Here is a 26,963-nt window from a genome sequence, read left to right as displayed (position 1 = left end):
GTAGAAAAAGATAGTAAAAGTTCTGTTGATAAGGGCTCAAAAAGAGGAGGCACTTACTGTTGGACAGTGGAGGAAAGATGCTTGTTATAAAGAAACAGAAAGCTTTAGCTGACTTGTGCCCAACAATTATATGGAAAGTAGAATTGTAAGTGATGAATGTAGACACTTAACTGAAAAGATTTTGAAGAAAACTTTTGAAGGAAAAACTTGGTTTCACTGTTTGTAAAAAAAAAAATGTGATAGGTAGGAAAAACATTGAGGGGAGGACTGTTAATCAAAAAGAAACCAGAACTTGATGATTTGGGAAATCATCAGCCTATGCAGGTTGAAAAGATATAAAAATTAAGAAATTCAGTCAGGAAAACATGTTCAGGAGAAAGTGTCAAGGACATATATGGATAAAACTTTGTTTATGTCTTGGAAGGATCAAAAAATCAAAGAACTCAATTACAAACAGTGCTCTCTGAAGAGATTAGGTTTGTAACTCATGGATCCGTCAGCCATCTCAGAAGCCAAAATTGGAGATGGGTTTATCTAAGAAAGATTTGGAGAGAAGGCTCTTGTCTGACGGACAGAATTACTTAGTAAGTAATTACTTAGAATTACTTACATGCAGAAGACTCACCAAGATTTTTAGAATGCTATACTAACAGAAATACTGCCAGCTTGCACAGAAAGGCACAGAGAGACAATGAAAGAAGGCTGTTGAGAGTCTACAAATTCTACAGGCAGGAAAGAGGCTGATCAATTACTCAGTTGAAAACATGAACTACCCTTTGGGAAAAGATGAGCCATAGGCCCTTGGTTGGAGCTGAGTGCCACAGAGGATTAGACTCAGGCCTTAAAACCAAAAGCAGTATGGGCGGCTGGATTCTGTAATTGCTTGAGGCCATTAACTTCTTTGTTCCTTAGTTTTCTCCCTTTTTGAATGGCAATACCTGTAATTATTACTTGTCTCACCACTATATTCAGGAAGCAAATAGCTTGTTTACTAGTTTCAAAGATCCATGAATGAAGGGTAATTCTGCTGTAATATTAATTACCCCAGTAGCTTTGTTGCTGTTGTTTAGTTGCTAAGTCGTGTCCAACTTCTTGTGACCCCATGAACTGCAGTACACCAGGCTTCCCTGTCCTTCACCATCTCCTGGACTTTGCTCAAACTCATGTCCTTTGATTGAGTGGGTGATGCCATTCAACCATTCATCTTGTCCCCTGCTTCTCCTCCTACCCTCAATCTTTCTCAGCATCAGGATCTTTTCCAATGAATCAGCTCTTAGACTCCTGGAGCTCCTCCCAGGCTCCTCCGTCCATGGGATTTTCCAGGTAAGAACACTGGAGTGGGTTGCCATTTCCTGTGCCTAATTTAGATAATTTACATGATGAGAACTGCGACTTTTGAACTGATAAGCTTAAGACATTCTGGACTTGAGTTGATACACTAATGGATTGAGACTTTGGGGGATGATGAGAGGAAGTATATTTTGCATGCAGTATGAGACTTAATCTTTAGGGAGTCAGAGGATCTCAGATCATGGTATGTGTATGCTCAGTGCTTTGGTCATGCCTGACTTTTTGCAACCCCATGAATTGTAGCCCACCAGGCTCCTCTGTCCATGGGATTTTCCAGACAAGAATACTGGAGTGAGCTGTCATGCCCTTCTCCAGGGGATATTTTTGACCCAGGGATCGAACCCTTGTTTCTTGTGTTTCTTGTATTGGCAGGCAGTTTCTTTACCACTGGAGCCACCTGAGAAGCCATGTTAGTCACTCTACAGAGACCACAATATTTCTTATAAAAGGGAGTAGAAGAATGAAAGCAGAGCTCAGAAAAGGGAAAAGATTTTGATGGTTAATTTTATGTATCAACTTTACTGGGCCACGCTCAGATATTTGGTTAAACATTCTGGGCATGTCTTTAAGGGTGTTTCTGGCTAAGACTAACATATAGATTGGTAGGCTTCCTAAAACAGATCACCTTCTGTAATGTAGGTGGGTCTGATCCCATCAATTAAAGACATGAACAGAACAAAAAAGCTGAGTAAGAGTGAAACTCTTTGTGCCATTGTTGAGTTAGAACATGGGTTTATTTTTGGCTTTTTGGGACTCAGACTGAAAAACTGACTTTTCTGGGGTTTTGAGCCTGCTGGAATTTGGAGTGGAACTTAAACTATCAACTTTCCTGGTTTAGATATCAACTGGAACTGCAAATTGGCTCTCCTGGGTCTTTAGCCAGCTAACTGCCAATCACAGAACTTCTTAAGTCTCCTAATCATGTGAGCCAATTCCTCAAACAAACAAACAAACAAAAAACTCCACCTCTCCTTCTCCCCTCCCGCAATTTCTATCTATTTCCTGTTGATTTTGTTTCTCTGGAGAATTCTGAATAATACAATGATGCTACACAGCTGGCTTTGACAATGGAGATGAAGGAAAGGGCCATGAGTCAAGGGAAGCTGGCAGCCTTGAGAAGTTAGAAAAGACAAAGGAAGAAAGTTTTAGTTACAGCAGAACCAGCACTCCTAGCACTCTGACTTTAGCCTGTGAAACTGATCTGAGACTTCCGACCTCCAGAACCGTGACAGAATGCATCTGTGTTTTATGTGACACTATGTCTGTGGTAATACACTAATATACAATCCACTGTTGTTCTCGATACTCTTCTGCAACACTGGTTCAGTCATCACTTGAAGCTTGAGTAAATAAAATGTGGTATATCCAACCAGGAAAGGGGTATTTATAGAAGCTACAAAAAAGGTAAACTTTGAAAACACTATAATAAGTGAGAGAAATCAGTGAAGACCACAATACATGAATCTATTTATCTATAAAAAGATGGGTCTTGTTATACCAGAGACCTATTATGTTTTTCGTTTCTTTTAATTCATGTGTAACAACACTGAAAATAGTAGCATTTAATCTCTCAGCTTTAGGGACAAAGGCTGCAAAATGAGTATCAGAAAAGACCTGGGCTATTTTATTTTCTAAAATCAACACAAGAAAACTTTTTGCTGATATATTTCAAGTTTCCTTCAAAAGCTGCTGTGGTATAAAATTAACAGGAATTAAATATCCATCAGTCCTTTCTCTGACAATCTGTGTTCTCTTAGTGGTAAGAAGTCACTTAGCTGTCACAGATCTTTTGCAATTAAATTTGGTATTCATGTTGTTGACATTCTAATTTAAACATGTTCTTAATAAGGTAAGCTTTGAAGGGAAGGGGAAGGAAGAGTATTTCATTTAATCACACAAGACACTTGCAGGTAGGTATATTAATTCTTATTTTATAGACGTATAGATACACAGACAGGCTAAACACATTGCTGAAGGAAACAGAGCTCCCGAGCACTGGCATTTAAAATGTAGATTAAAGGCCATGCTCTTTTTTTTTATCCCCAAGCTGAGCTGCATTTAGAAATAAACTTTTCTTTTAACCTCATGTGATATACAATGCACGAAAGAAACGTGTTTTGTAACGTACCCTAACTCAAATTCCGTTTGGGATAAATGCTGTCAAAAATTGGAAAAAAAGGATATCAGCATTATGATGGATTGAAATGCTCCCTTATTTCTACGCTTCAACCAAAAACCAACAAAACATCCACAATTCAACAAAGGTGCCTCTGCCCAACACACCAGGACTCCAGAGAATTTCACACATCTGTAGATGTAAAGGTGGGTGAACTGGAACACATAGAGGAAGTGAATAAGGGCGAAAAATGAAGTGGAGACCACAGCACCAGGGAACCCAGCAGCCCGGGGCAAGTGGCACATATGACTCTGGCTTCCCGGCTGCTGTGGTGGTCTGGGCAGCAGTGGCAAAAGGCCTAGAATCCCAGCCCTTTAGCTGTGGAGGCACACAAGACTCTAGCCCATCTCCTTGGGCAAGGGTGTGCCCAGGAGCCAGAAAACAAAGGACAAAGAATGGATGCCCATGACCTTGGCTCCCTTTAAGCCTTTCCCTCTCTCTGTGGTGATGAAGCTTGTGACTCAGGAGATCACAGACATGGAAAGGCACAAAAGCACCCACCACATATGGAATATACAAACAAACGAAAGACCGAGATAAGTCGTCAAACCAAATCAAACAAAAATGTAGCTACAAAGAGTAGAGTAGTGGATACAAAAGAGGAAGGAGCAAGGAAGGCGGAAGGTAACATGACTAAAGGGTATCAATTCTATGGTGGGTAACAAATGGAAACTAAATTTTTGGTGGTGAGTATACTGTAGTGTACACAGAAACAGAAATATAATTTTGTACACAAGAACTCTGTACAATGTCATAAACCAATGGTACCTCAATAAAAATTTTTTTGAAAAGGAAAATTCACTTGTGTTGCATTTCTCTTTTAATTAATATACCTGACTGCAAGTATATAACTTAACAGAGAGGTCTGAATTAAAGTTTTATCCTATTTATGAAGAGGCATTTTCAATTCCGTCAGGTTGGGAAATTGATTCCATACTATCAGTTTCTACCACCATTAGTCTAATTTATACAGCTGGTAAGAATTACAAACATAGAAGTTCAAAATCTTCCATGCTCTTGTAAAGGAACTCTGTTATTGCTACTGAGAGGTGATAAAACTTTGTGGGTGTTATTCTAGGAGGGAAGCTGATTAAAATGTCTTAGAGTGGAAGTATATATTCCAGAATGCTTTTTCTTTTTCTAGTATCTCCCCCCAAATTATAAGAGGTAACTGTATATGCTGATGATTTAAAAGTTAAGAAGCTTACTCTGCTTTATAAAAGTATCAGTTCATTTTAGCCGCTCAGTTGTGTTTGATGCTTTGTGACCCCATGGACTTATGCAGCATGCCAGGCTTCCCTGTCCATCACCAGCTTGGAGCTTGTTCAAACTCATGTCCAACTAGTTGGTGATGCCATACAACCATCTTGTCCTCTATAATCCCTTTCTCCTGCCTTCAATCTTTCCCAGCATCAGGGTCTATTCCAATGAGTCAGTTCTTCCCATCAGTTGGCCAAAGTACTGGAGATTGACCTGCAGCATCAGTCCTTCCAATGAATATTCAGGGTTGATTTCCTTTAGGATGGGCTGGTTTGATCTCGCAGTCCAAGGGACTCTCAAGAGTCTTCTCCAACACCACAGTTCAAAAGCATCAGTTCTTCAGTGCTCAGCTTTCTTCTTGGTCCAACTCTCACATCCATACATGACTACTGGAAAAACCATACCTTTGACTAGAAGGACCTTTGTTGGCAAAGTAATGTCTGCTTTTTAATATGCTGTCTAGGTTGGTCATAGCTTTTTTCCCAGGGAGCAAGTGTCTTAATTTCATGGCTGCAGTCACCATCTGAAGTGATTTTGGAGCCCAAGAAAATAAGTCTATCACTGTTTCCATTGTTACCCATCTATTTGTCATGAAGTGATGGAGCTGGATGCCATGATCTTCATTTTTTGAACCTTGGGTTTTTAAGCCAGTTTTTTTGCTGTCCTATTTCACTTTCATCAAGAGGCTCTTCAGTTCCTCTTTGCTTTATGCCATTAGTTTGGTGTCATCTGCATATCTGAGGTTACTGATATTTCTCCCTGCAATCTTGATTCCAGCTTTTGCTTCATCCAGCCCAGCATTTTGCATGCTTTGCTCTGCATGTAAGTAAAATACACATGGTGACATTAAACAGCCTTGACGTACTCCTTTCCCAATTTGGAACCAGTGTTGTTCCATGTCTAGTTCTAACTGTTGCTTCTTGATCTGCATACAGATTTCTCAGGAGGCAGGTAAGGTGGTCTGGTATTCCCATCTCTTGAAGAATTTTCCGTGGTTTGTTGTGATCTACACAGTTAAAGGCTTTAGTGTAGTCAATAAAGCAAAAGTAGATGTTTTTCTGGAATTCTCTTGCTTTTTTGATGATCCAGCAGATGTTGGCAGTTTGATCTCTGGTTCCTCTGCCTTTTCGAAATCCAGCTTGAACATCTTGAAGTTCATGGTTCACGTACTGTTGAAGCCTGGCTTGGAGAATTTTGAGCATTACTTGGCTAGCATGTGAGGTGAGTGCAATTGTGCGGTAGTTGGAACATTCTTTGGCATTGCTCTTTTTTGGAATTGGAACGAAAACTTGACTTTTTCCAGTCCTGTGGCTATTGCTGAGTTTTCCAAATCACTGCCATACTGAGTGTAGCACTTTAACAGCATCATCTTTTAGGATTTGAAATAGCTCAGCTGGAATTCAATCACCACTAGCTTTGTTTGTAGTGATGCTTCCTAAGGCCCACTTGACTTCTCACTCTAGGATGTCTGGATCTAGGTGAATGATCACACCATCATGGTTTTTGTGTCATAAAGATCATTTTTGTTTAGTTCTTCTGTACATCGTTGCCGTATCTTCTTAACATCTTCTGCTTCTGTTAGGTCCATACTGTTTCTGTTCTTAATTGTGCCAATCTTTGCATGAAATGTTCCCTTGGTATCTGTAATTTTCTTGAAGAGATCTCTAGTCTTTCTCATTCTATTGCTTTCCTGTATTTCTTTGCATTGCTCACTTAAGGCTTTCTTATCTCTCTTTGCTATTATTTGGAATTCTGCATTAAGATGGATATATCTTTCCTTTTGGATCTTTCCTGGTGGCTTAGACAGTAAAGCGTCTGCCTACAATGCAGGAGACCTGGGTTCAATCCCTGGGTCGGGAAGATCTCCTGGAGAAAGAAATGGCAACCCACTCTAGTATTCTTGCCTGGAAAATCTCATGGACGGAGGAACCTGGTTAGGCTACAGCCCATGAGGTCACACAGAGTCGGACACAACTGGGATGCTGAGGAGGATCTTTCCTTTTATCTTTTGCTTCTCTTCTTTTCTCAGCTATTTGTAAGGCCTCCTCAGACAGCCATTTTGCCTTTTTGCATTTCTTCTTCTTTGGGATGGTTTGGATCACTGCCTTCTGTACAATGTTATGAACCTCATCCATAGTTCTTCAGGTACTCTACCTATCAGATCTAATCCCTTGAATCTTTTGTCACTTCCACTGTGTAATCATAAGGGGTTAGATTTACATCATAATGGAATGGTCTAGTGGTACTCCCTATTTTCCTCAATTTAAATCTGAATTTTGCAATAAGGAGTTCATGATCTGAGCCACAGTCAGCTCCTGGTCTTGTTTTTGCTGACTGTATAGAGCTGCTCCATCTTCGGCTACAAAGAATATAATCAATCTGATTTCAGTACTGACCATCTGGTGATGTCCATGTGTAGAGTCAGCCCTTGTATTGTTGGAAGAGGGTGTTTGCTACGAGCAGTGTGTTCTCTTGGCAAAACTCTATTAGCCTCTGCCCTGCTTCATTTTGTACTCCAAGGCCAAACCTGCCTGTTATTCCAGGTATCTCTTGACTTCCTACTTTTCCATTCCAGTCCCCTAAGATAAAAAGGACATCTTTTTTTTGATGTTAGTTCTAGAAGGTCTTATAGGTCTCATATCATACTTATAGGTCTCAACCTCACAGTTACAATAGTATAATTTTATATAAAATCAAAGTTAGCAATGTACTGATCAATTATATAGGAAATGCTTATTGGAATTTATCTTGGTAGCAACAGTGTAATAAAAGTAATGAAATTTATCAACATAGCATACACTCAAAAAAATTAGAATCCTATACTCTTCAGATTAGCAGGGACGCTGGAGGAAAATAAAGAAATTTTCAGATCTGCATGGTCTCAGAAAAATCTATAGACTCTCCTTGATAAACTTACTTGCCAATATACCCAGAAAAATAATAGATGAATCAAAGAAAGAATGGAAGATAGATGTGTTCAATGGTGATCAAAGAAACTAGTAAACTTTGTAGCCAATTGTAAATAATGGCAACAATAAAATGTGAAAATAAACACACATATAAATAGATGAGTCCTAAATGATATCAACATGGTGATGATGTCACTGAATGAGAGAAAGGGTAGGGGAAAAAGAACTGAATGTATGCTAAAAATCTTAAGGCCAGTTTGTCTCTAATAGTTCACTAAAAAAAGTAACAACTATAATAGAAATAAGATTTATACAAATCATCTTAGGAACTAGAAAAGGAAGAGAAATTTGAATGATCCAAAAGAAGAAAAATAAGGAAAATGATGAATACAATGATAAAATGGCAAGGATAAATCAAGGCATATTTGACCACATAATAATATACTAATAATTAAAATAATAGCAGACATTACATAGAACTTATGCTATGATATGCCATGTGTGATGCAAGTTCTCATTTGATTCTCACAATAACCTCACAAGGTAGGTATTATTGTTTTTCTCATTAACAAATATTAAAACTGAAATAGACATGTTATTTGCCATGATCACACAGGTAATAACAGAGACAGAATCTGAATCTAGGCTCCACAGTACATGCTTTTTATCCTACTACTTTTATAATTATACTACTTTTTTGAATGGGTTATATCCTACTATTAAAAGACAGAGATTCATACATTCAGTTTTTAAAAATTCCAATCATATAGTCCTTTCTTCACTTAACCTACAGTTTTGAAGATTCATCCATGCTGCTAACTATCCTTCTTCAGTAATTTATTATCATTTATTGCCAAGCATAATTAAATTATATAAATATACCATGACTTGTTTATTTATTCTCTTGTTATGGTCCTTTGTTTTGCTTCCAATTTGGTGCTACTGTGAATAAAGATACTGTGAACATTCTTTCAGAATCTTTTTGTGAACTCAAGTTTTAATTTCTTTTGCAAAAGAACCTAGAAATGAAATTGCTGGATCACAGGAAAGGTACATGTTTAATCTCATAAGAAACTGCAAGTTTTCCAAAATGATTGTGCAATTTTATATTCTAAATAAAAAGTGTGTAAGAGTTCCAGTTGTTCTACATCCTAACCAACATTTGTGTTATTGCCTTGTTTAACTGCAACCATTCGAGGGGGTATTATCGAGTGTATCATATGGGTTTAACTGCATTTCCTTAATTATCAGTGATATTGGATATCTTTTCATGTTTACTGGCCATCTGTATACCTTTTCCACTGAAGTGCCTTAGTGTCTATGCAAAAAAAAGAATCAGTTGATCATAATATGTACAGCTGTATTTCTGGACTCAGACATTGATCTCTATATGTATTCTTACATACATACCACAGTGTCTTCATTACTGCAGTTTCACAGGAAGTCTTAAAAGTCAGGCAGAAATGACTCCTCCATCTTGTTGTTTCTTCAAGCATTCTGACTAACCCAGGTTTTAATTGAGCTAATGGACTTCTCTGATGGCTCAGTGGTGAAGAACTTGCCTGCCAAGTAGATGCAGGTTTGGTCCCTGGGTCGGGAAGATCCCCAGGAGAAGGAAATGACAACCCAATCCAGTATTGCCTGGGAAATCCCATGGACAGAGGAGCCTGGTGGGCTATAGTCCATGAGGTCATGAAAGAATCAGACATGATCTGGCAACTAAACAACAAAATCGAACTAATCTAGTTTTTCACATATAAATATCAGAATGAGAATATAAATTTCTTCAGAAGTGAATGGGGAATTTGATTGAAATTGTGTTCAATTTATAGATCAAATTGGATAAATAAAATATAAATATACAGATAAAGCTGAAAGATCAAGAAAGTCTGTTCTCTACAGAGAATATTGAATATCAGTTCAGTTCAGTTCAGTTGCTCAGTTGTGTCCAACTCTTTGTGACCCCATGAATTGCAGCACGCCAGGCTTCCCTGTCCATCACCAACTCCCAGAGTTCACTCAGACTCATGTCCATCAAGCTCTATACTGATGTGTAAATATGATATTTCCCTTTTTTGGGGGAGGCCTTTTAAAATTACTCTCAGTAATATTCTGGGATTCAAAACCAGGTACAACTGAATTTTGTTGATAGAAATCAAAACACTGGGTACGACAAGGCTGGGTATTAACTAGGGTCAAACGTTTTACTCCAGTCAGGAGTACTGGGTACACAGGTGTAAACATTAGCAAAACTCATCAAACTGTACATTTAACATTTTTGCATTTTATTGAGTGTGAAATTTTCCAAAATAAAATGCCATATAAAAGCTAAAATGGGTAGAAATGTATGCAGAGTAAACGCTAAGAAAAAGAAACAGGATAGAGATTATGTGCTGTGCTATGGTTAGTCGCTCAGTCATGTCCAACTCTTTGCAACCCCATGGACCCAGATCCGCTGCATTGCAACCTGGATTTGATCCCTGGGTTGGGAAGATCCCCTGGAGAAGGGAACGGCAACCCACTGCAGTATTCTTTCCTGGAGAATTCCAGGGATAGAAGAGCCTGGCAGGCTACACAGTCCATGGGTCGCAAAGAGTCAGACATGACTGAGTGACTTTGACTCACTCACTCTCCTGCATTGTAGCTGGATTTTTTTTTTTTATCATCTGAGCCATGCGGGATGCCCAAGAATATTGAAATGGGTAGCCTATTCCTTGCCCAGACTATCTTCTAGACCCAGAATTGAACAGGGTCTCCTGCATTTTAGGTGGATTATTTACCAGCTGAGCTACCAGGGAAGCCCAGAGATTACCGTATGACAAAAACAACAACAACAAAGAAGAATTCAAAGCAAAAAGCATTAAAAAGAAAAAAGGAAAGAAATAAAATGGATAGTTCACAATTAAAAAAAGAAGTCAGAGGACAAACCCTTATGCACCTAGTAATCAAGGTTGCAAGTCCATAAATTAAAAATTGATAAAGAACCTGACAACCGTATACTTCCACAGCAGAGGATTAATATACTTTTAAAAATAGATAAAAATATATAAGGCTATATAGAAGACTTAAATAACACAACACAAATGATATTTCAAATAACCATTCATTCAGTTATCTATCAAACTACCAGAAAACCCTCAAAAAGTTTTGAAAAGTATTGCACAAGACAGTTCAATGTTTGCAATGCAATAACCTTAATGAACAATAAAAAAATAGACTCAAATAGTAAGAAAACAACAAAAAACAACTCCCTAAACATATTTATATGAACATTTCAAAAACCTTCCAAAATAATGTGTAGGTTAAGAGAAATTTCAAATAAATACAAAAGAAGAGAACAATGAAATCACTAATTATCAAAATACATGGTTTGAGGCCAAGTACATAGTCTTAAAATCATTTACTAAAAATAAGAAAATGGGAGAAATTCTATTAAGTATTCAATGAAATAAACTAAAAGAAAAACAAAAATAAATCTAAAGAAAGGAAAAAAGGGAAGGAATTAAATATAGAACCAGAAATAAAATATTTAGGAAAAAACCCACGTTATCATTGAAAATAGGAGTAATTTTAAAAGCAACTATAATAACAACAAAAACACAGATACGAATGAAATAATAGAATAGCCTTAATTCTGATGAATAAAATATAACAGGTAAATAACATTACAAACACGAAGGGCCTACACCTATGGATTCAAAGGAAATGTAAAAATTATAGAAGAATGCAATATCATGACAATAAACTCAATATGCAGGTATAATTATTGAGAGATTGATTAAAACTGATTGCCAATAAATAATATTTAATATATATTCTTTTAGGAATTAACAGAGACTGCCAGTGCTTTATCATCTACATAATTTTTTCCCTAATAATTAATTAGTGGATCCTGTTTCATTTTAATATGCGATGAAAAATTGTAATATGAGATTCACTAGGGCAGAAGAATAGGCAACCTTATTGTAGAAAAATTTTATCTTTGCAAATTTCAACTACTGAAGCTAAAATCAGTTTGTGAGTAAAGGTTAGTTAACATTGTAATATAAGTTCTTTAGTGATTAAATAGTATGAGTTCTTCAGTGATGAAGTATCCAGGATATGATTTCAAACACATTGTAAATTTTTTATTCTGCCGTATCATTTTGGGCTAATTTAGTATTCTCCTTCATTTGAGGTATAGAAACTATTGAACAAGACAGTGCAATCAGAAATAGTGCAAAAATGAAAGTAAATTTAAGCCTGATAAGATATTCTATATTGTAATAACTGATTTAAAAAAAATCACATATTGAATGTTTCTGGAGGCTTTATAATAATTTGCTTAGGAGGAAGTAATACACTTTATTAAGTCCAAAGTATGTGAATATGATTCTTATATTCAGTATCTTTATTAATTTTGAAAAAGAAACATTTTACAAAAACAACCTTGCTCTACCCCTTTGTATAATTCTATAAAACACCCTAAGCAAATTTATTAAAATATTCTTCAGTCTTCAACAAGCTGTGAATGCAGATAACTTCCCTACCCAGTGTTATTATTCATTAACTAAGGGTTAGTTACTGATTTAGATCCTAAGACTTAGTAATCTAGGTTGTAATGTTAGAAAACGGCTGTCCTCCCATTTGAAGTAATCATTTGAAGAGATGGAAATTATGTGACTTAGCCTACCAAGATTTATTCTGTGAATGTTTTTTCTTTTATTGTAAATTAGAAAGTCTGTTACATCTTCACATTCATGGAAAAGACTGTGATTAACTTCATTTAGAAAAGATTATGGTGAAGCATTTGAAGTGTAAAACATAAAATTAGTAACATATTGGATTTAATTAAAAACCATGATAAATCCTGTTATATTTCATAATAAAAATGAAAAATAGCAGTGGCTAGAAATGGAAAAGTGGATACAGGCATCTGTACCATCAATCTCCTTACCTACTAAAGTAGAACATCTGAAACAAAACAGAGCCTTTTTTTTGGTGACTCAGGGTATCAATATGAACTTAAATTATTCTAAAAAGCTGAGGGTCAAGATGAAAATGCAGATTATACTGAATGGGTAATTAGCTAATATCTGCAAAAGTGCCCAGTAATTCTTTTTGACAGAGTTCCAGATCCCAACCTGTTTCTGGTTATCTTTCAGTCTTTCATAAGGGTAGCTTGAATGTGTACCCCAACACACCCAAATTATACCTCTGGTTTCCGAATTAACAAAACACAAATTAACTAACAAACGAGAACACATGCTTGTACATAATCAATCTCCTCTAACCACTATTGTTTAGTTGCTAAGTTGTGTCCAACTCTTTTACGATCTCATGGAGTGCAGCCTGCCAGGCTCTCCTGTCCATGGGATTTCCCAGGCAAGAATACTAGACTGGGCTGCTGTTTCCTTCACCAGGGAATCTTCCCAAACTGGGTATTGAACCCTTGTCTCCTTCATTGTTAGCCTGATTCTTTACCCCTGAGTTACCTGGGAAGCCCTTCTGACAGTGACTCTCAGAAAGCTTATGGGTTTTATTTATTTGTCCTTAGCTTGCTCCTTCTTTCTCTTGTCAGAGTAACCTTTACTGTCTGCCCAAATCGTCATCTTCAACCTCTGCTAAAAATGTATTATTTTGATTATCTACTACTTCCTTCTAAATTTTTTTCTTATAGGGAAAGGAAAATGGTTTAGATTCTGTAAGCTTTGAGTCCTGACTGCAAATGTGTGATCTTGGACAAGCAGTCTGACTTATGTGAGACTATTTCCATATTTGAGCTTCCCTGGTGGCTCATCTGGTAAAGAATCTGTCTTCAATGTGGGAGACCTGGGTTTGATCCCTGGGTTGGGAAGATTCCCTGGAGAAGGGAACAGCTACCCACTCCAGTATTTACCAGATAATACTATCCTATAGAAATTATTGTGAACTAATATGCATGAAAAACACTTTATAAACTAAAGCCCTTTTCTTTATTCCTGGCATTAACTGATAAGGAATATATTGCATTCATTGATTTACCTTATAGACAAAATTAAAAACTTATAAAAACAGAGTTATTATTAGCTTAACAGCATACTATGGAATAATCTCATTCTAACTTTGCTCTTCTTTCAGAAAAAAAAAAAGAAGAAAATTCAGACAAGTAAGATAAGATGACTACACACAGATTACAGTAAACACAGGGCAACTGAGTGGCAGTAGGGCATCTAAGGGAAAAACCATGGTTTTCAGTCAGTGGTGTCACAGATGTAAAAGTGGCTTATCTCAGACCACGTTGTTTTGTTTAGAGTCACTTGCTGCCTCTATTGACATTGACATTGAAGTCGCTCAGTTGTGTCTGACTCTTTGCGACCTCGTGGATTGTAGCCTACCAGGCTCCTCCGTCCATGGAATTTTCCAGGCAAGAGTACTGGAGTGGGTTGCCATTTCCTTCTCCAGGAGATCTTGCCAACCCAGGGATCGAACCCAGGTCTCTCTCATTGTAGGGAGATGCTTTACCATCTGAGCCACCAGGGAACCATTAATAGAGATTTTTCATGTAACATGATTTTAAAGGTTAACTTTAAACAATTAAGACCTTTAATAAAAAATAAAAAGCAAACATAGGCCCAAACAGCAACTCTCCTCTGAAAACAAAAAAATACAAGTTTACAAGCCACAGTTTTAGAACTTCTTTTCATGAAATCCATATTGTGGATTTTTAGTCTTATCTGTGTAGTTAATCTCTACCTAATTTTCAAAATCTGCAGAAAAAAATTCTCCAGGTAGCAGCCCCTGAAAATATAAACTGCATCCCTATACTACTTCTTAGCAATACAGCAGTCCTGAAATCAGTTAAAAGTTATAAAATGCTTTTTCAACAAAATTTGAATAGTAGAAAAGGATTATAATGCACACTATGTCTTATTTTGCTTCTTTTATGTTTCAAAGAATGTATTATGCTGTATTCTCCTAGACACTCATCTCTCAAGTATAGGACTCTTTCTCATCTAGTGATTTAATGAACACTGAGCTGCACTGAAATCTATCCTTCAATTCTCATCTATCCCAAAAGAATAAAAAAGAAACCCCGGGCTTTAAACAGCTGCTTTTACAAAAGCTCCAAGAATCCACAACTGCCGTATACTTAATGTTTCCTATAGAGCCATAGTGTTCACTACTGAATTAGCTGCTGGTATCACCATCATTATTATTATGGGCTTCCCTGGTGGCTCAATGGTAAAGAATCCACCTGCCAATGCAGGAGACACATGAGATGTGGGTTTGATCCCTGGGTCAGAAGATCCCCTGGAGAAGGAAATGATAATCCACTCCAGTATTCTTGCCTGGGAATACCATGGAGAAAGGAGGCTGGTGGGCTACAGTCCATGGGGTCCCAAAGAGTTGGACACAATGCATACAAATTCAATTCACTGTCATTATCACTGAACGGTAAAGGTAAGTTAAATATCTCATGGCTTGAAGGAGAAAATGTTGATTAAAAAAACTTTTATGACAAAATACAGATTGCTTGCATGTTTTTCTAAGAATAAGTAATCACTGACTTAAACTAATTTGAGATGTAATTCTTATTCTTTTCAATAGGGTAAATGTCCAAATTAAAGCAGTTTTTACATTTCTTTGCTTTTGTAGGGCACTATATATTTAAATAGACAGAAATAGATTTAAGGGCCTAGATCTGATAGAGAGAGTGCCTGATGAACTATGGAATGAGGTTCGTGACATGGTACAGGAGACAGGGATCAAGACCATCCCCATGGAAAAGAAATGCAAAAAAGCAAAATGGCTGTCTGGGGAGGCCTTACAAATAGCTGTGAAAAGAAGAGAAGCGAAAAGCAAAGGAGAAAAAAGATATAAGCATCTGAATGCAGAATTCCAAAGAATAGCAAGAAGAGATAAGAAAGCCTTCTTCAGCAATCAATGCAAAGAAATAGAGGAGAAGAACAGAATGGGAAAGACTAGAGATCTCTTCAAGAAAATTAGAGATACCAAGGGAACATTTCATGCAAAGACGCGCTCGATAAAGGACAGAAATGTTATGGACCTAACAGAAGCAGAAGATATTAAGAAGAGATGGCAAGAATACACAGAAGAACTGTACAAAAAAGATCTTCTCAACCTGGATAATCACGATAGTGTGATCACTCATCTAGATCCAGACATCCTGGAATGTGAAGTCAAGAGGGCCTTAGAAAGTATCACTGTGAACAAAGCTAGTGGAGGTGATGGAATTCCAGTTGAGCTATTTCAAATCCTGAAAGATGATGCTGTCAAAGCACTGCACTCAATATGCCAACAAATTTGGAAAACTCAGCAGTGGCCACAGGACTGGAAAAGGTCAGTTTTCATTCCAACTCCAAAGAAAGGCAATGCCAAAGAATGCTCAACCGCTACTGCTACTGCTGCTGCTACTGCTAAGTCGCTTCAGTCGTGTCCGACTCTGTGCGATCCCACAGATGGCAGCCCACCAGGCTCCCCCGTCCCTGGGATTCTCCAGGCAAGAACACTGGAGTGGGTTGCCATTTCCTTCTCCAACGCATGAAAGTGAAAAGTGAAAGTGAAGTCGCTCAGTCGTGTCCGACTAGTAGCGACCCCATGGACTGCAGCCTACCAGGCTCCTCTGTCCATGGAATTTTCCAGGCAAGAGTACTGGAGTGGGGTGCCATTGCCTTCTCCGCAAACTACCGCACAATTGCACTCATCTCACATGCTAGTAAAGTAGTGCTCAAAATTCTCCAAGCCGGGCTTCAGCAATACGTGAACCATGAACTTCCTGATGTTCCAGCTGGTTTTAGAAAAGGCAGAGAAACCAGAGATCAAACTGCCAACATCTGCTGGATCATGGAAAAAGCAAGAGAATTCCAGAAAAGCATCTATTTCTGCTTTATTGACTATGCCAAGCCTTTGACTGTGTGGATCACAATGAACTATGGAAAATTCTGAGAGAGATGGGAATACCAGACCACCTGACCTGCCTCTTGAGAAACCTGTATGCAGGTCAGGAAGCAACAATTAGAACTGGACATGGAACAACAGACTGGTTCCAAATAGGAAAAGAAGTATGCCAGGGATGTATATTGTCACCCTGCTTATTTAACTTATATGCAGAGTACATCATGAGAAACGCTGGGCTGGAAGAAACGCTGGGCTGGAAGAAGCACAAGCTGGAATCAAGATTGCCGGGAGAAATATCAATAATCTCAGATATGCAGATGACACCACCCTTATGGCAGAAAGTGAAGAGGAACTAAAAAGCCTCTTGATGAAAGTAAAAGAGGAGAATGAACAAGTTGGCTTAAAGCTCAACATTCAGAAAACGAAGATCATGGCATCTGGTCCCATCACTTCATGGGAAATAGATGGGGAAACAGTGTCAGACTTTATTTTGGGGGGCTCCAAAATCACTGCAGATGGTGACTGCAGCCATGAAATTAAAAGATGCTTACCCCTTGGAAGAAAAGTTATGACCAACCTAGATAGCATATTCAAAAGCAGAGACATTACTTTGCCGACTAAGGTCCGTCTAGTCAAGGCTATGGTTTTTGCAGTAGTCATGTATGGATGTGAGAGTTGGACTGTGAAGAAGGCTGAGCGCCAAAGAATTGATGCTTTTGAACTGTGGTGTTGGAAAAGACTCTTGAGAGTCCCTTGGACTGCAAGGAGATCAAACCAGTCCATTCTGAAGGAGATCAGCCCTGGGATTTCTTTGGAAGGAATGATGCTAAAGCTGAAACTCCAGTACTTTGGCCACCTCATGCGAAAAGTTGACTCACTGGAAAAGACTGATGCTGGGAGGGATTGGGGGCAGGAGGAGAAGGGGATGACGCAGGATGAGATGGCTGGATGTCATCACTGACTCGAGGGACGTGAGTCTGAGTGAACTCCAGGAGTTGGTGATAGACAGGGAGGCCTGGCGTGCTGCCATTCATGGGGTTGCAAAGAGTCGGACGTGACTGAGCGACTGAACTGAACTGATATATTTAAAAGGAAGAAAAATCACATTCACCTCAGAGATTTCTTTTGGTTCTATCAGATGTGCTTCACAGATAGGTGATGAGTGGTATATACTACTCTGCATTACAGAGCATGATGCTCATATCTGTGGAAAATTCTGTAAATATACTCAGAGTGACTATAAAATCAAATCAAGGTTCTCAGAAAAGTTTAAGTACAGATTCTTCATAATTTTCTATAAATATTTAGGGATAATCACTAATAATGTATGGTTTCCTAAAAATCACATTTCTAGATAACATTTTTTTATGTTGAAATTAACAATAGTCTGGGTTTTTTCCCCAGGACAGTTGTATTACATTATGAGCCAGGTAGTAATAAATGTGAGCTGAATCACCACAAATTCCAGAGTCAAAAAATGAATTAATGCTCAGAAGGAATATTATGGATGATTGAAGAGGCAAGAAAGAATAAGGAGTAAGAAACACAACTAATTGTAATATGAAAAATACAATAAAGCATTAAAATTTTAGAAGAGTCATATTAATGGAATCTGCCAAGAACAGAGTGTGAATTTAACTACATTGGTTTAGCTACTGGTACTTCTATTTAAGGTGAAAAAGTAGCAACAACATTCAAAATTACTGATAATGCAATAAATGTACTAAACAATTTGTATTTACAAATATTATCAACAGTCATGTCTAAATTCTTGATACCATTACAAAACAAGTAACAGTAAGGCAACATTCACTGATAGTACAAGTCAGCATATGGTAAGTATCATGTTAATTTCTTCATTTATTTTTAACTCACCTTTTTCCACCACAACTCCATGACAGAGGTACAATTATTACTCTCAATGAGGGGTTTAGGTAAGCTGCCCAACTCACACAGGTGCTAAATGGCTGGACTGAGTTAAGCCTAGTCTGAACTCTTGACATCCATAGTCTTTAGACTCAAAATGTAACCGAGATATTTGCTTATAAAAATTTTGATCTTTTAAAGATCAAGTTTGTTGAGTGAAAATATGCCTTTCACTGTTCTATAAAATAGAACAGGAACAGGTATTCTAAGCAGCTGGGAGAAGCTCAGGGACCATGTGAAAAATAGAAACTGAACTCATCGTGTTCCTTATTTAAGGGACTGTACCTTATTTAGGTGCTATTCAGGTATAATGTGTCATAGTGAAGATATTTTATACATATTTCTCCTTTTGACTTAATTTCCATACCTTCCAGATGTATTCTTCAGTATGGCAAGAGCATCTGGATAGCCATCCATGTTGTAATCTCCAATATGAAGGGTAATTGGAATTGGTATTTCAGTTGGTTGCTGTTCATGCACAAATGGCACAAAGCCCCAGAGTGTACCCTTACTGCTAAAATCCTGTAGGACAGGAATCCACTGTGGATTAAGAAAAAAAAAATTAGATTTTACAATCATTTTAGAAAAAAAAAAAATCACCATTTGTAAAACAAATGATCCACAAAAAATCCTCAAGATATGTATCATCTTTCTTAAGTTGTATCTCTGCAAAATGGCAGAGTATTACAATTTACTTTGATAAATAGGTAACTGACACTCTAAAAAAATAAGTCTACCTTAAAATTTATCAGTAGTCACCTTTCCTTGAACTAGCATATAGAACCTTAAAAAGTTTTTCACAGAATATGGAATCTTAGGATTGAACTGATGTTATCAAACATTTAGTTGAACCGTCCATTTAAAAATGTGTGTTGGGGACTTCCCTGGTGGTCCAGTGGTTAATAATCCACCCTGCAATGCAGGGACATTGGTTTAATCCCTGGTCTGGAAAGATCCCACATGCCACGGGGCAACTAAGCCTGTGGGCCACAACCACTGAGCCTGTGCGCTCTAGAGCCTGTGCTCTGCAACAAGAGAAGCCAACACAAGGAGAGGCCCATGCACCACAACTAGAAGCAGGCCCCGTTTTCTGCACATAGAGAAAGCCTGTGTGTAGCAATGGAGACCCAATGCAGCTAAGAAAAAAAATAAATGAATAAACAGAATATGTGTTGAGTGAAAGTATAAACATAAATGAGTCTTTTAAAAATTGAAATGTCTAACACTGATGTCCTTTGGAAGGACCAGTTTAGGAAGAAAATTAGAACATGACAGAGTCTCCCCTGTTCTTCTGCTCTGACTCTTACACGTGGTGACCTGAGTCACCACACTCAGAAGCAAGCAGCTCTGAGGCTTTCCAAACAACACTAGCCCTGACAAGCTGTCCCAGCCCAGGAGAATGAGCTTTGTTGCCAAAACAGCTGGAAGCTACATTTTACATAAATTCTTTATTTCTCTACTGAGTATAATGAAGAAAACACAGAGAACAGGTTCATTTCAAAATGAGCTTTGGTAAAGCCTGTTCTCTTCTGAACGCCCAAATCTTTACTTTCAACAACCTAATGTAAACTAAAAATCTGAAGACTGCTAATCAATACATGAAAATTAGAGATGTGTCCACAACTAGCAAGAGCATAGATACTGGCACATAACCTAAAGATGTCTAAATAGAAGTAGGCGCAGCTGGCTTGAAATGACAGGAGGTCAAACATGCCCACAGATATTTTTTTCCTTGTAAGCAGGTGGCTCATATACATGGCTCCAAGCCAAACTACATAAAAAGTGAATTCTTGAAAAGTGTTTAGTACACAGAACATCCCAAACATTTTCTGTGTATTCAAAGAAAGCATAGTTTGCCAAGGAAAAAGGAAAAATATGGCTTAACTATAAAGGCAAATTTACAGAAAACAAGCAGCTTAAAAAACTGATATGCATCTAATGAAATTTTCAATCTTTCTTAAAGCAAAAGTATTGTATATCATCAAAATGTTTTAATATTTCACATGACTGAAAAAAATTGCTGCTTTTATTTTGGAAGAGGATGAGAAATTTCACAAAATGTCGAGATATCTCAAGTTTCTAAAGAGGATGACAGTTTATTAATGAGGATAAAGTACTTCTGTTAAGGTAAATGTATTAAGGTCTAAGAAGTAAAAAGATTTTTCATTAACGTGACATTCTTAACAGTCAACAAAGAACTGTGACATTTATCTTCCCAGAGACATGACTGCATAATTTGAAAATACAGTAGTCTGTCACTTGAAGACAGGCTGCAATTACTAGGTATACTTACAGCTATGAACCAATGATGAGGAGTTTCTTGACCTAATATTTTCAGTGATTTAAAACTTTCAAAAAATTCAAGATAATACAGATAATGGGTTTAAGAGTTGAATGTTTTTAGAATGCTCACTATAGGAAGATTTGAAGATTTGCTTTCTCTAGTGTCTCAGTATGAAAGGTGATACTTCCTACCCTAAGAGCTATAAAAATCAAGATCATTCTATCAAGGTCATTCTATCATTTTTTTAATCCCAAAATAGAAAATATAATTAATTATCCTACTGTATTACTGGTTTCCTTTCAGGTGTTATCAATATTGAAAAATTCTCAATGTCATAAGCTATCATTCCCACATTAAATTTTTTTTTTTTTAAATCATTCGCACATTAATTCTCTGCTGGGACTATCAGATTCTGAATTGTTTCCCAACAAGCTACAGGAATAAAGTTGACATAAAAGAACAAAATAGATCTAGACATCACAAATAAAAACAAGATTAGCCTTGAAACTAGATACAGTGCTCTTCTACATAATTCTTTATTATAGTTATAGTGTGTCTTACCATATTCCCAGCATATAAAAGGCTAACAGATCGTATAATTGCAGGATCAATAATGGGTTTCTTGGGACTTTCCTAGTGGTCCAGTGATTAAGAATCTGCCTTAATGCAGGGGACGTGGGTTCAATCCCTGGCTGCGGAAGTAAAATCCCACATGCCACAGAGCGAGTAAGCCCACACTTCACAACTAGAGAGTTTGTGCGCTGCAACAAAAGATCCTGCATGCCACAACTAAGACCACACACAGTCAAATAAATAAATATTAAAAAAAGGAATGGGTTTTCTTTATGAGAAATCATCACAATACATTCAACTGCAGTACTTTTTCTCTGAGTAAACCAAAAAAAATAGACTTAGATGCATTTTATTAAGTTAAAATGGAGGAGGAGTGTTGGTTGTCATACAGAAAGTAAGGTGCCACGTCTGAGCCTGAGAATTACACTCAAAGACAGACCAATGGCAGAAAAGCTGATATGAACACAAGAGTCCTCCTAAGGAGAGACTTTACTTGGGTTCAAAATTGGGAAAGAGGTATGTCAAGGCTGTATATTGTCACCCTGCTTATTTAACTTATACACAGAATACATCATGTGACTCACAAGCTGGATTGTTGAGAGAAATATCAACAACCTCACATATGCAGATCATACCACTCTAATGGCAGAAAGCAAAGAGGAACTAAAGAGCCTCTTGATGCAGGTGGAAGAGGAGAGTGAAAAAGCTGGTTTAAAACTTAACATTCAAAAAACAAAGATCAAGGCATCCGATCCCATCACTTCATGGCAAATAGAAGGGGAAAAAGTGGAAACAGTGACAGATTTTATTTTCTTGGGCTCCAAAATCACTGTCGACGTGACTTTAGCCATGAAATTAAAAGAGACTTGTTCCTTGGAAGCAAAGCTATGACAAACCTATACAGAATATTAAAAAGCAGAGATATCGCTTTGCCAACAAGGGCAGTATACTCAAAGCTATGGTTTTTCCAGTAGTCATGTATGATAAGAGTTGGACCACAAAGATAGCTGAGTGCCAAAGAAAAGAAGCTTTCAAACTGTGGTGCTGGAGAAGACTCCTGACAGTCCCTTGGACCTCAAGGAAATCCAACCAGTCAATCCTAAAGGGAATCAGTCCTGAATATTCATTGGAAGGAATGATGCTGAAACTGCAATACTTTGGCTACCTGATGCTAAGAGCCAACTCATTGGAAAAGACCCTGATACTGGGAAAGATTGAGGGCAGGAGGAGAAGGGGGCAGGAGAGAATTGACGTGGTTGGATGGCATCACTGACTCAATGTACCTGAGTGTGAACAAACTGAGAAGACAGTGAAGGACAGGAAAGCCCATCATGTTGTAGTTCATGGAACTGCAAAGAGTCAGTCATGACTTAGTGACTGAACAACAAAGTTAAAATGAGGAAGAAAACTTATTTTTGTTTTTTCTCTTTTCTGATTCTTCAAATACTTTTCTAACCTCTGAAATTGTTTTCCGAGATTGTAACCTTACTTACATTAAAAAACAAGTAGATATACCTGCTTTGCTCCAGATCTTGCTAAGTAAATGATACTTTTCTGGCAGTTTTTGTCTTCACAACCAGGCAGTAAGTGATCCATGTTTCCATCTCCATCTGCCAAAAGAAACTTAAAAAGTTAATTATTGGCCACAAAATGGTGCTCTTGTATAACAGATTACATTTCCTATCTGTTCAAAGTCTGTATCACTCTAGATAAACTGAGGAATCTGACGGACGCATGGTTTTGTAGTTTATGTGATTCAATTAAAGAATTACTCTGGCCCTTGCTATCTGTTACCTGGACCGAGACTGGTTTTAAACTGCTCACTTTTCTTTGGTTAAATATTTATCCAATGTTGGAAAAACGCCTTGTTTCAAGGCTTTAATGTTAAAATCATCACTTAAAACAATGCAGCTTGTGACTTAGACAGTTATCACTGCTGCCACGGGAGGAAACTAAGCATGTCAATAGTAACCCATTATTATTTGCCTTATTTTGGATGTCTTTACATATACTTTTAAGTGTCTTTTATACAGCACAAATTTCAAGAGTTATAAAGCTTTCTGCAATCTAGATTCTAAAAAGAACCAGTATATTTTTATCGATAAAAAAGCAAATGAAGGGAATACAGATGTCATTTCCAACTGGCTGATTTTAAAACAGCTGCACAATGGTCTGCAAAGACCTTTGACTTCCAGAGATGATGTTACTGAGGAACTTGGAGTCATTTCCTCTAGTGTTGCCTCCTATCTACAGCCCCTACCTGATGGAAGTTTACAAATTTTGATGTCATAGAGTTAAATCTGTACAGGGACATTCACACAATGAAGTAACCATGTAGCTTTTAAATTTAGGGCCTTATTTTGTATTTCTTTGGAATAAATATGGATTTATTTGCAATGGTTTAATGTATCATATAATGTGTGCCAAGGTAGTAGTACCTTCACTTGGAAGGCTATATAAGGGTTAACAATAAAAGAAGTCCTTCTTTGTGTAGGTTTAACTATCAATATTAAGATATATATATATAACTAAAACAAGTCTATCAAGTATCCAATAATGTATCCAAAAGGAAAAAAAAATTTAGGTTGTGTGAGAAGAAAATCTAGCCAATGGAAGCTGACCTCAGCAAGGAAAAGGAATATCATAGTGAAAAATGAGTTTCTTTGATTTAATTTCATGGTTTAATTACTTATGATTCTCATAGGTCATACTCTGTGTGATAACAAACTCTTATGTATAGGAGTGTAACACTAAATAAAACAGTTGAATTAATAACGGAAGTACAGAAAATCTCTGTGATATGGCAGTAGTACATCTGAACTATTGTGAAAGCAGTTGAGATGCAACTCTAGGCAGGAATACTTGGAAAGGAGAAGGCTTTCCAAGGACATAAACATACATCATAGTTAGAAAAAAAACAAACCAGGAGCTCGCCAAGTAAGAATTAAATGCAAAATGTGATTTATAAACTGGGTCTAGCAACATCATAGGCTTCATTAAAAGCCAAATCATTTTATTGTGATTATTCTGGGACTAATCAGAAGAAGACAGTTAATAAGTCTCTGTCTTTCATTTTTACCCCAAAGGGAAAATACTCAGATTAGATTCTGATTTACACTTTTCCTTTCTCCTAGTTTCTCTTTCTTCCAAGTAGTTTCCTATTTCCCCAAGTATTTTGGCCATGACTTGGCTGAAATTTAATACTGGCAAATAACCTTTGTTAAACATATAACTAACTCACATCATGACATCATAAACATGCCTTTTTTGTAAGAATTATCAGTAATATTTTACAGATATGGCCATAGAAATCTAGAACTCTATCAAAGAAGGTGCTCCTTATGCTGACTCTTTAAGTGCTATTTTTTGATACTTATCGCTTAACAACACTTCCTCAGTGATAGAAAAGGTTTCTGAGATTCCAACTTCATGTCCTAAGGAAATTTTCTCTCTCTTAAAGGCAACAAACTTTTAAATTCCACGTTTCACTTTTCTACATTAAAAAAAAAACCTTTTTTATTTGTAAATAATTTAAACTTAAACTTGAATAATGAAAGTAGTACAAGAAGTCCTGAACACATTTTAACCAGATTGACCTGTTAACATTTTATGCCATTTATTTGATCATTTGTGTGCTCTGTGAAATCATTTTTTTTTCTGAACCATAATTATATACATTATAGCCTCTCACCCATAAATACTTAAGTGTGCATTTCCTATGAATACGGATATTCTCTTAAATAACCACAGTACAACTATTAACTCACACAGACAATCTTATCTATTGTACTGTATCTACATTCCAGTTTCATTCATTGACCTAATAATGTTATCTGTAGCATTTCTGACCCTCTAACATAGGATCCAGAGTCTAAGAGTAGAACTGCATTTAGCTGTTATTTTTGCTGTGTTTTTCAGTTGTTAAGTCATTTCCAACTCTTTGCGACCCCGTGGACTGCAGCATGCCAGGCTCCTCTGTCCTCCACTATCTTCCAGAGTTTGGTCATATTGATGTCCATGGACTCAGTGATGCTAACCATCTCATCCTCTGCTGCCCTCTTCTGCTTTCACTTTCAATTTTTCCCAGCATCAGGGTATTTTCCCTGGAGCTGGCTCTTCGTACCAGGTGGCCAAAGGACTGGAGCTTCAGCTTCATCATCAGTTGTTTCAATGAATATTCAGTCCTTCCAGTATACTGGCTGGATCTCCTTGCAGTTATTTTTAATCTCCTTTAACCTAGAATATTTTCATAGCCTGTGTCTTTTATAATCTATATATCTTTTTTGTTTTTAAACCTCGGATGACAGGAATTTCTTACTTTTTTAGTAAGTTATTACGTCTGAGGAAGAAAGTAGTTTCAGGAAAATATTTCATGAGTCGGAGGCACAAGGCTAGGAACTAGTAACATGCAAACTCTGGGAAAAATAATGTGACTATGAGGAAAGTCATGCTGATAGAGGTACCGCTCTGTGAACTTAGCATACATTTCTTAAAGAAGTCCCAGGAATTATTAACTTCAGACTGTCTTCTCCTCAGGATTTCAGCATGTTACATATCTCAAGTTTCTTTGAGAGATAAATTACTTCTCAAAGGTTCAAATGAAATTGTAACAGAAGGAATCACATTTTGATTCACTCATTTTATAAAATGTGACATAAAATTTGGCCTTTTGAATGTCAGGACTGCTAGAGACTAAAGTTCACACTAACCACATGTTAATTTCCATCTGATGTTAATCTTAACCAAATTTCAAACGAAATTCTTCTCTAAAACAGATTATTTTAATGAGATAGATATGATTCAAACTGACTTTCCCCAAAATATTAATTTTACAATCAGGAAAACACTAAAATAGTTTTCATCAAAATGGACTATAATGAATTTTGATATAATAATTTTTCTGGTTTTAATTAAGCAGAGGACAAAGAAGATATATATGAGCAAGGGTCACGTTTATGTTTCCTCTTAAACATTCATAACATTTTCAGTATCTTGAAATGAACTGACCTGTGATATCATTTAATCAAATTACAACTCATTGTTCTGACCAGATTACCCATTAACACTGTAAACCACAGGTTCTTTAATGCAGTATTCCCAAAGTATGGCTCCCAGTCCCACAGACTCAATATCACCTAGGAACTTAATGCTGCTGCTGCTGCTAAGTCGCTTCAGTCGTGTCCGACTCTTTGCGACCCCATGGACTGCAGCCTACCAGGCTCCTCCATCCATGGGATTTTCCAGGCAAGAGTACTGGAGTGGGGTGCCATTGCCTTCTCCGTAAGAACCTCTGAGGGTGGGGCAAAGCATATGCCCTCTGACTGAACCATTGTTCACAGGTACTTCTGCTAGTCCTCCACTAATACCAGGGGTTGCTACACATAGCCTATGTCTGTCTTGATCACGTTCACCATTAACAACAAACTACTTTTGCTAATCATATTCCACTATTCATTTAGGACTCTGTGTCTTGCTTCAAGCTCTTGAGACTGAATCAAAGTTATCTTTTGCCCATTTGTGTACCTCTTGAAGTGAAGTGACCCATACATGTATCATAAACTCCTTATTGCCAAATTCAGACTTAAATTGAAGAAAGTAGCGAAAA

At 37.2% G+C, this 26,963-nt stretch overlaps 1 protein-coding gene across 1 annotated transcript in view; it reads right to left on the bottom strand.

Annotated features, from left to right (window-relative positions):
- The window catches only part of ITFG1 (integrin alpha FG-GAP repeat containing 1), a 294,559-nt gene that overhangs the window by 129,064 nt on the left and 138,532 nt on the right, over positions 1–26,963 (bottom strand). Inside the window, exons 9-10 of the mRNA XM_005691951.3 lie at positions 22,874–22,968; positions 18,869–19,041 (exon numbers count right to left, since the gene is read on the bottom strand). Coding sequence (XP_005692008.3) covers positions 18,869–19,041; positions 22,874–22,968 — 268 coding nt within the window. The remainder of the gene's footprint in view (positions 1–18,868; positions 19,042–22,873; positions 22,969–26,963) is intronic.

Source organism: Capra hircus, chromosome 18 (genome assembly GCF_001704415.2).
Source record: "Capra hircus breed San Clemente chromosome 18, ASM170441v1, whole genome shotgun sequence".
Classification (NCBI taxonomy): Eukaryota; Metazoa; Chordata; class Mammalia; order Artiodactyla; family Bovidae; genus Capra; species Capra hircus.
The sequence above is the reverse complement of the archived record's forward strand: the minus strand, read 5'-3'. Positions and strand labels throughout refer to the sequence as shown.